Below are 11,266 nucleotides of genomic sequence, written 5' to 3'. Positions count from 1 at the left end.
ACTTTGATACCAAAGTCACATGTTCTTACAAAGTTTTGGGAGTGCGCCTTCGATTATTTAATGTTACGACGCTATGCAAACCTCACCCTTAAATAAATAGATTCTAAATGTTTAAAACAAGATACGTCCAAACACGAAGCAATCTCCTTTCAATTTCAAGGCCTTTCAAGGTACTTATAGACCCATACAATTTTTTATTTTCTTGTCCTTGAGGATGATTTGAAGACCTTATGTTTTCCTGTACCCGTAAAATGCCTATAAATTGTTTTTCATTCACTTTTGAAACCTGAAATAAATAATTGATGCTCAAGCTGCCCATAGAATCTTACGCCACACACCTGTACATATATAGCTAAAGAACAATATTCAAATCTCACTTTGGTGACAGAAGCCACACATCTCTCTCTCTCTCTCTCTCTCTCTCTCTCTATAGCAATGACTGCAGCCACGCTGAAGACTCAAAAAATAATAATAATAATAAGTCTATGAAAAAGAAGGATTCAAGGATCATGCAGAGTGAACTGAGCCATGACGTAACAGAGGGCAATCATCAATTAGTCAAACCACACCACACCACTTAAAAAGTACAAGGGGTGCGAAAGAAGGCATTAAACAACTCGCTGATTTTGTCTAATCATCAACTGGTCATGCTCCGAAATTCTTCAAAGCTTGCACAAAAACCGGATTCCCAGTTTCATTTGGCAAACTATTCAATCGACCACCTACCCCTTCTAATAGTAGTACATAGGATGCAAGTCTCTCAAGATTATCCTAAAGCCACCAAAACAAAAAAAAACGACGACAACGACGACAGCAATAGAGGCGCATATCATAAGGGGGTTCCTTGGAAAATACCTCAAAGCCAAGGAATCAGGGTTACTGCATCCAGCTGCAAGACACCAGCAATCAGTGTAAATATAAGAGAGAGAGAGAGAGAGGGGGAGAGAGAGAGAGAGGCTCCTGATAATAGGCCATTCTCTCTACATCTACTAATCATCGTGTTAATGATTAGAGCTCCTACTCTTTATCTTCATCCACTTTAAGCTCTTGAAGCTTGGACTGCAGCTCCTCTCCCTCTCCATCCTCATCACCTTGCCCATCCACTGAACCCTCATCCTCATCATTATCATCACCATCACCATCTTCCTCATTCTCATCCAAAGGCCCAAGAACAGATACCCCATTAACACCTTCCTTCAAGACCTCCTTCACCTCATCAATACCTTCATCTGAAATGCAATTCCCATCCAAGTTCAGCATCGAAAAACCTGGCTTCTCAGCCACAGCCTTGGCCGAAACCTTAGCCCCAACTCTTGTGATACCATTTGTACTGAGATCGAGCTCCTTAAGATCTTTATGCCCCTCTTCAAGCATCTTGCAAATCACAATTGTCCCCTTATCCTTCAACTCGTTCTCTGACAAATTCAACTTTGAAAGTGATTCCTTCACTTTAAGGCAAGCAGCCAATGCAGGGGCAGCCTTTGCCGTTATATCATTTCCAGCCATCTCCAAAACTTCAAGCATAGGGGCAGTGTCCTTGAGGCTTTCAGCTAAAGCCACAGCACCTTCATCTTCCAAGTTTAAGTAGCTGAAGTAGGCCTCCTTAATCCCATTAAGTCCTGATAAAGCTTTGGCTAAGGCTACTTCAGCCTCGGTGCCAAACATATTGTCCCTTAGGTCGAGCTTCTTTAGGTTTGGGCAAGTCCCAACTGCTTCAGCTAATGCAACTCCCCCTTCAGACCCAACTCTTGTAGAGGAGCACCTGAAATCCTCCAATGAGGGGGATCGTCTCACAAGCTCAGAGAGGGAAACTGCGCCTTCATCGCCAGTCATGTTGTTATGGAAATGTAATACTTTAAGGTTCTCGACTGAGGGAAGAAGCTCACAAATGGCCCTCGCCGCTTCTTCAGAGATGCCGTTGTTCATGAAATAAAGCTCCTCGAGCTCACTCTGAGATTTTAGGAGGGCCCCAAATGCTCTAACCCCCTTCTCGCCCAAAGCATTGTTCGAGAGGTTCAGTGATCTCAAGATGCAGCCTTCCAAAGCCGAAGCAAACATTGACATGACCTCCAGGGCTTCATCCTCAGGCCTTCCTGCAATGAAATCAGAGAGGTCAACCTCTCTGAGCTGATCATTAAGGGATTTAAGAATAGGAACAGCAACCCCAGCAGCTCCCAGACCAAAGCTTTTATTGCTAAAGCGTATCTTGGTATAGGAGTTCCCTGCCTCTTTTAGAGGCTCCAATAGCTTCTCAGCCTCCTCTTCGTTAATAAAAGATCGGGCACCATCAGATATATCAAAAACGGTTTTGTGGGCTTTAGAGGCTTCATCAGTTTCTGGTCCCTTCTGCTCAGTGGATTCCTTTTTGGGAGATTTTGGGCCCCTTTTGAGGACCTCAAGCATAAGCTTGCTGGATTCCTTGGCATAAAGCTGCACAGCTGAGCTCCCATCGCCATCGGGCTCTTTCTCATGGTGTTCATTTGCTGCAGTGAAAGCCACCTCTTCAATTCGTTTGGCATTCTCCTCAGCCTCTTCTTTGCTCAAAAGGCCATACTTCCTAGAAAAGATGGAGACAGAGGAGAGGTTCTTAGTCATGCGCTCAACAAGCATCAAGCGAGTGCTTTGGCTTGGGGGCCACAGTTTTATGGAGAATGTTCGGGGAGGAAGATTCTCAGCTGGTGTCTCCATCCAAAATGGATCACTATTTTTGCCCAATGCACAACACAAACCTGAAGAATGAAATAAATTGGCAACTTTATTCACCAGCAAATTCAGAGGTTTAGATTCTGTGTTATCAGAAACCAAAGAATGAGATCTCCTAGGTATGTTTACTTATCGCATGGTATAAAATGGAAAGAAAGAACTGTGTAACATATCGCAATTGCACTATTTTCCCTCATTATAAGCAGAAGACACTCAGGCTCAGGCTTGATCTTTATAGTAAACAATCTACAGTTCTATCTGAAGTTGAAGCCCATCCATTAGTTCGACAACAAATTTGTTAATGACTTTGAATAATTCCATTTTATTGGTATAGGTTGGGTTAAATTATAGCTAGATTCTATCATCCTAATGCCTTTGGTATAGCTCTTTGTCTTTAAAGAAAGTGGACAAAAACAGGGAAGGAGCCATTGCTGCACCTAATGCAAATGGGGGACTGGAACTCTCCTACTCTTTTATCTGAATTATAAAACAGATTTTAAATGAAAAGAAAAGGGACAAATATTATCACTGTTTCTGATGTTACTGTGTTTCCAAACAGCAACGACTTGGGACGCAAAGACCGCACTGAGGAATGTGGTATCACATCGGTTGCATTCCACTTCATATATAGCAGCTCCACCAGTGAAAAGTGGGAGAGACAACTACAACATGCAAGTCACAAAACTCATGCATGCAAGCAATGTGGACTTCCAGTGGGATAGGTCATGAGGTTCATGGCTGTGGTAAGGTATACTCTCTCGTAATGAGCATCCATTCAGGGAATTTGGTCCTAACCTAAAGGCACACCATTCAAGAAAACCTAGTCAAAATATAAAACTTCACAAAGCTAAAGTTCAGACCGATGCATGCCCAGTGTAAACTACAAATGCTTCAAGATAATGCAATTAGATTACATATCAAATAATCATGATATTTCTGATAATACTAAGTTATATTACAGTCCAGCCTATATCATAAATTCAGGCATAACAAAGTATGAATACTTTATACCAATGATGCTAGGCCAGGACTGGTGACCAGTCCTAGCAAAGTGTGAGTACTTTATAGGACCGGTGACCGATCCTAGCAATATTGCTAGGACCAATACATCATAAATTCGGGTATAACCAATGCTACAAAAAACACCAGGCGGCCACCCAGGTTATAAAGGGGGCAAGGGTGTCCAGTAATCTTGTTTTAGGTCCAGATTTTGTATAAGAACTGTAAATTCATACATTTTTTATAATCCAAAAAAAACACACACACACGCACACAAAAAATACCCCACCCAATGGGTATTTTTGCAACTAGGTGGACACAATCCCCTAGGCAGGCACCCAGGGTCCCTAGGAGAGCGGCCAAGGCTACTGGCCGATACGCCCAGGCCCCCCTAGCCCGCCTAGGTAGCCAGATGGACCGCTTTTTTAATCAATGGGCATATCAAAGTATGAGTAGTTCAATGTTGCTAGAACCACACTGGTGACCAAACTGGAGAGGACACCAATCAAGTTGGACCGGCCAAACCAGACTGGTTCACCGGTCAAACCAATCCAATAAATTAAAAATTAATAATATTCTGGAAAAATAAGGAAAAAAGGGAAGAATAGAAAATAAGGAAAACAAAAAAGAAAGAATAGAGAAATTTATGGGAAATAAATCAGTAAAAAAAATCTAGATATCATTCAAGTAAATGAGTAACCTATGAGTCTATGATTCATGATCTCTCTTAACAGATTAAAAATTTTAAATCTGTCACGGTGAGTCTTTTACTGTTTCGAAAAATCAGTATAATAAATGGCACAAAGTCATACTAGTAAGCTTAAGAATAAAACATCCCTAACATTAGAGGACTCATCCAATTAACCCCAAATTAAAATATCTCTAAATAAAAATGACCCTAGTAATATCAGCTTCAAAGTTCATTGAATCGCTCAAATCAAGAAAACAAAAAACTCTTGCTTGGGGAAACGACAACAATTTTTAGAAAGATAAACCACATAAAAAACGTTTTTAAAACCCACAAAGAAAGCATTACTTCACATGAAAAAACCATGAACAAGCATCCCCACATGATAAATATCAGCTTGAGATCGAAAGACTAATCAAAAGATTGCATTACTTCACATGAAAAAACCATGAACAAGCACCCCCACATGATAAATATCGGATTGAGATTGAATAGCTAATCAAAAGATTCAAGATTCATTACAAGTTTTCTTGCAAAAACCCAAAAAAAATCCAAATTTTTCCTATTCAAGAACAAATCAAACAATCAAAAGAATGGTTGAATACACTGGGACTTCAAACAAAGGCAGATTCATAGCCTGATTCACCTCCCCCAAGAACAACAAGCATGAACTCAAACATACTGGATGAAAGATATACTTCCTCCTAGTGCAGGCTATTAACCATATTCAAAATGGAACCTACAATGTCAAAATATATATATCTAACAGCTGTCATCAAAGGCCTAATCAATGCGACCAAAAGATAGCTGCATGGAACTTTCTCCCAACACTAATAGTAGATACCCATAACATACAGAATGTCTAAGCAATCAGTCACAAATCACAGGGAAGAGATGAACTTAATCTGAAATGCAAATTCATTACTTTTTCTATTGGAGTGCAGGATATCAATCAAGAGAAAATATTTAAAGTGAAATTTAACATAATAATTAAATTTCATCAGAAAAAGAAAGCATTTTTTAAACTCATCAAATTTTCAACTTTCAAATATTGAGAGCGTTTTAAACTCTCTGCTGGGGCCTTCGCATCAAAACTCATCAAAGTTTCAAACTTCAAAATTAATAAATTTCCTGAAATCCCTCAAATAAAAGAAATCAAATCACGACTATAATTATCATAAATCCCTCAAAAATAGAAAGAAAGTAAACTAATTAGTTTACCACAATTTGCTCTGTAGAAAATGAGGATCTCACTGATATTGCTGAAAATGATCAACTGCACTAAAATTTCAACAGTGAAAGTTTTAAGGTCTAAACTTCACAACCAAAGGATATGAAATTGACCTGTAAGGTTTGGACCAAAGGCTATGGTGACGAAAACTGTGCTTGGAGCGTAAAAAAATGGCGGACTTGCAAATTGAAGAAACAATGGAGTCGCTGTCTCTCTCTCTCTCACTAAAACCGGACTTTCTATCTCTAATATAGGTGCTTCTATACAACACAAAAAAACAGCAAGAAATAAAAACAAAAAACAGAAAATATACAACAAAAAGAAACCGATACCCACATTTTTTCTACAGAGAAAATTGTGCTCCTATACTCAATAAAATAAAGCCAGAAATAAAAAAAGCAACAAATTTCCATGGGGAAATCATAGAAAAAAAAATGCTTGCATTGGTAATTAAAAAAATCAGCACCATCTAGAGGGAAAAACCAGAAAAATAACAAGAATAAAACCCATAACCTGGTTGAAGAAGATGAGGCAGGGTTCGTATAAGGGAAACCCTACCTTGTTTAGTGAAGAATCTTTACCACTATGATGAAGAAAAACCAGCAAAAAATAAAAGAACACCAGCCCAAAAAAAAAAAACAGAACAACCCTACTTCGTTGAAGAAGATGAAAGCTCGCAAAGGGATCCTTGCTTGAGGAAGATGAGGCACTTATTATGAGGCCTGCAAACGGATCCAAGCCTGTGGGTCTGAGAGGGAGGGCGCAGGGGTCGGGAGAGAGTGACGAGGTAGGCTTTGTGAGAAAGCAGTTAGCGCATTGAGTGAGAGTGGCGAGGGTTTTGCAAGCAGTTAACACAGACAGCATAGACTCCCTCTCTCACTACATTCAGTTAGCAAATAAAAGTCTGAAAGTGTATCTTTCCTGCATTTCATTTGCTCTGATGTTCCATAATCGACATTTTTTCAAAACCAAATCTAATGAAGTCTTTGATTATTTTGTTTACACTATCTGGTTACAAAGTAGTGGTTAAATCAACCCATTTGCAACCAATTATAACTCGTAACCCTAAAGTTTATCTAGGATACCCAAATGAAAAGAGAACACTCCATTACACATTACTTGCAATTGTACAATGAAGAGAGAGAGAGAGAGAGAGAGAGAGAGAGAGAGAGAAACGCATCGTACCAGAATGAAAAATGCCTTGCCGTGGGCTTGCCTATGTTCTAGTTTACAAGGAATCACAGACGAGGGAGGAAGAAGCAGAACCCTAGTGCGTGAAGATTCGGAAGTAAACAGGTTTCCCCCCTTTTATGAAGCAGGGGTAATATTCGTAATTTTTAAAAGTATGTAGTTATTATTTGCAATTTTTAACTTGTTCATTTAAAATAAATTTGCACTAATGTCTCTCTTAAATCACCATTATACAAAAAAAAATCCTCCAACATTTTTTATTTTACATTTGTACCTATCCTTGTCAATATGACCTTTTTTTTAGTTCGTTACCATTTGATTGTTATTTTTTTCTAGAAATTAAAAAAAAAGACCACATTTTTTTTTTTTTTTTTTACTAAGTTGCTCTCTTAACGGGCTAATAATAACACTAAACGAAAGGCTACTTTTGCATTAAGACAAATAACTTATTTATCTGCTAGTTTTAGAATAGCTATTTTGGCAAGCCACCTCTGCTATCCGGTATTTTCAGTACTGGACACTTGCTTGCAGCAGTTTAAAAAGGGAGTGAGCTTGTGAGTTGGCTCTCTCTTTCTATCTTTTCTTTCTCTCCGCAGAGCTTTCTCATAGCCTCAATCAAACTTCCGAGGTCTCTGCCATCTGCTCATCCATTTTGTAATCTAACATGTAGTTTGTATTTTATTTTTTTCGTTCTTTGTAAATTTCTTTTTATCAAAATCGTCATTATTTGTAGACCTTTTGAACCACTTTGTCAAGAGCTTTACTAGCTTGATCAATCAACAACATATTCCAATGTTTTGGTCAAATTTGCTAGCTTGATCTAGGTTTTCGGGATCAATACGTGTTATATTGAACTCTTTGAACAAGTAATGATGGATTGGGTTTTGATGCTCTAAAATAACTAATTTTAAATATTAAAATCTCACTTCAATAAATAAATTTAGGGATAATATCTTATTATTTTCTATTTTCAACTTTTATATCTCATCAGACTCAATAATTAAAAATATTACTTTAAGCAAAATAACTTCATTTTTTTTATCTTTTAACCCCTTAAACCCTTTTGACCATATATTATTGACCTCAATAACTTATGAAATGATTCTCTTTTTTCTAAAACTCTATTTTTCTCTCATATCATCGTCTCTATCTCTCAAAACTTCATCTCTCCCTAAAACTCAAACTCCATTTCTCTCTTTAAAACTCCACATCTCTTCTTAAAACTCAAACTTCATCTCTCTCTTTAAAACTCTATCTCTCTCTCTAAAACTTCATCTCTCCCACACATAAGAAGGTGTATTCGTGTTCGAGCTCAAACTAAACCCCTTGACTGGTAAACTCATAAAGAAGTTAAGAGAGAGAAATGAAGTTTTAGAGAGAGAGATGGAGTTTGAATAGAGTATCATTTTAGTATTTGTTTTGGTCAAAAATTTATGGTCAAAGAGGTCAAAGGGTTCTAAGATAGAAAAGATGGAAACCTTTTGCTTACAAGTAACATTTTCAATTCTTAAATCTCATGAGCTATAGAAGTTAAAAATAAAGAACAAAGAGATATTTTCTCATAAATTTAACCAATGTCCATGGAGGTTTGGTAGATGGCTTACTTACTAACATTGGAAAAGTGCATTGGTTGAGATTTGAAGTTTTAATATTTATAATTTTTTATGTGTATGTATGTCATTGTATTCCTATAGTAAAATAAAAACTATATAATGATAATATTTATCGGTTAATTAACAATACATCTAATAATACACATTATATATCTAAAAACATAGAGCCATTATGAGAATAGGACATAATGGGTCAAATTTTTTTTTGTATATAATAAATTGGTAGAAAGTATTATCCCACAATGTGAAAAAATATGTTTTCATGTAATAACCCATGGTCATAATATCATATAAACTTTATATTATGAATTTAGAAAGCATGCTCTTAATGGCTTTTAATGAGTCCCTAGGCTAGATTCCTTATTTGCACTCTTAGTGTAATTAATGTGGAGACCGAAATAATTGTACGAGTTGATGACTAATTGAAAAATTTATAGCTTATTGGAAGTAATATCTTGTACTTGGCATTCAACATGGTGATTTTTTATTATTATTTATTTTCTTAATGCATTTTTGACATGAAGTAAGACATCTCTATTAATTATATAGACCTTGATGATGTTTTACTCCGTCACCACTGTGCATTCATCTCTCTGAGTCCTCCAATAGTAGATATCCCAGATTGATTCATGGCCATTAGTGAAGTGAGATTTGTTAGTTCGTATGATGCTTATTTTGAGCGTAATCAGAATGATGACTTAGATTTTGATGAACCAGAGGCCCTTAGAGATGAAGGGTTTATCTTCTAGAAGGCGTGAGGGAAAATTAAGGTATTAATAATTTCAAGTTAAAATTTGAATCGCCCTTCATAATGATCATTTTTACTACTAACCAAACTATAATGGGTGCGGTTTGTATAGAGCCTAGGCTATAAACAATCAAATTAGAGCCTACCTTCAAATAGTTTCGAGAAATAATATATTTTCATCTTTATTTATAAAATTTGTAGCTTCAAAAAATAGTGTAGATCGACATATCTATGAAAATTTAAGAACTTGAAAATTGACTGTAAAAAAAATGCGTTACAAAATACACTATTTCCAAAACTTGAAATCCATTTTTTTTCTCGTGTCCATGTATCTTGATGTTGAGATGATCAATTTGAGGATATTTGGGTATCAAAATAACACCTTCTAGTTAAATTTTTGAGGTAGGCTCTAATTTGATTGTTTAGAGCCTCGGTTTTGTATAAACTTTTCCCAACAATAATTAACATCTTGAATGATTACACTTATTTTAATTATGAAAGAAAAGAATATTTAGAGAGAGAATGAGAGAGAGAGAGAGAAAGACAAAGAGACAGAGACAGAGTGTGCGTATGTGGGGAGGAGAGCACATATGTTTATTGAATATAAAAGAGATGAAGATGAGATAATTAATAGGTGTGTTTTTAAATATAAAAAATAATAAATAATTATTATAAAAATATATTAAACAATTAATATAAGAGAGATAAAGAGAAGAGTGAGAGAGAACGTGGGTGGAGAGAGAACACATGCAAAGATAGAGAGAGAAATATAAAGCTTTAAAACAAAAATTATTATGGGAGTTTTAAATTTGAGGCATATTAAAGATGTGAGTGATTATGTTGAGATAGATTAATATATAGCTATTAATATAAAGAGTTGGGCAATTCCAAGAATTAGAAAAATAAAATGGAAAAGAAACTAAAAATCAATAGTATACATATGGAAAAAAAAAAAGACACATGTCGACAAAATAAAGAGGGAACTCATCTCGCACTGTATATAAAAAGTCGATAGATTCTTAACCAAAGTTAGAACCATAAACGTGGGTTGCTATTTGGGATGCATTGCGACCAAAGTTAAGTTCCAATTCTCAAACTTGACCTAAATAACGTAGAAGTGGTTTTCTAAGACAGTGTTGGAAAAGTCGACTTTGGCTGACTACTTCGCCCATGCCCACAGCCAAGTACTCGCCCGAGTCGGAACAACTCGGCTCGAGTAGGGGTGAATACTGTAGCACCTGAAAATTATTTAAAAAAATCCCAAAATTTTGGAAAAATAGATTGAAAGTAAAATTTAACAAAATACAAATAATTGTGGTTAATAGTAGCAAAAAGAATAGATTTTTGAAAAATGAGTTTGTGACAAGGGTATTTTGAAACCTTTTAAAAATAGCAAAGGGTAAAAATAAGTATTCATGTCCAAAATCATAAATAAACATGTTACAATTATTTATTTTTTTCTTTTGATTTTTTAATTGTTTTTTTAATATTTCCGAATTGGACATCCCACTGGGGTCCCCAACTTGGGCTTCACAAAATCCTGAGCTGAGGCGAGTAACTCATGATTCGTGAAAGAAATGATGAGGCTGATGTCCTTGAGAAGACCAATAGAGCAAGAATCATGCCATGCGGCTCATGTCCTTGCGAAGGCAGGGCGTCAATATTACTAGTTTACCACCCTATAGGTAGCAGCCTAGGCAGAAGTCGAAGTAACTTTGCTAGTGAAATGCAGGAAAAATCTGAGACCCCAAATTTGTTTTGTAATTTTGTGCACCAATCAAGTACAATGATCTTTTTGAATTCTCATTGAAATTATAGTTAATGTTCAGGAAAAAGAAAAAGGCAGCTTTGGTGATGAGATGGACAGATGGAGGATGACAAGAGAGACGATCAGCCAAAGGGGGATTCTAATCAATGCATACATTAAGCTCTCCATAACGAGGGCTTCTAAACTTTCTATATATTTTTTTTACATTTGATAGGGGCGCCCTAACAAGATGAGGGTGCATTCCAAATTTTATTAAAAAATATGTTGTAGTAAAAATATTAAAAATCAAACAGCATTTTGACATACCTCGTGACATGAGTGATCC

At 36.3% G+C, this 11,266-nt stretch overlaps 1 protein-coding gene across 1 annotated transcript; it reads right to left on the bottom strand.

Moving 5' to 3' along the window:
* Window positions 1-529: 529 nt before the first annotated feature.
* LOC18424296 (RAN GTPase-activating protein 2) lies at window positions 530-6,905 on the bottom strand. The gene is made up of 2 exons (XM_006828885.4): window positions 6,807-6,905; window positions 530-2,729 (listed from the first exon to the last, which is right to left on the bottom strand). Exon 2 carries the CDS (start codon window positions 2,686-2,688, stop codon window positions 1,018-1,020), a length of 1,671 nt encoding a protein of 556 aa, XP_006828948.1. The 5' UTR covers window positions 2,689-2,729; window positions 6,807-6,905; the 3' UTR covers window positions 530-1,017.
* Between the last annotated feature and the right edge of the window lie 4,361 nt (window positions 6,906-11,266).

This window comes from Amborella trichopoda, chromosome 9 (assembly GCF_054954075.1).
Source record: "Amborella trichopoda isolate Santa Cruz 75 chromosome 9, AtrichopodaSantaCruz75HAP2 v2.0, whole genome shotgun sequence".
NCBI lineage: Eukaryota > Viridiplantae > Streptophyta > Magnoliopsida > Amborellales > Amborellaceae > Amborella > Amborella trichopoda.
This window is presented reverse-complemented; position numbering and strand designations above follow the sequence as displayed.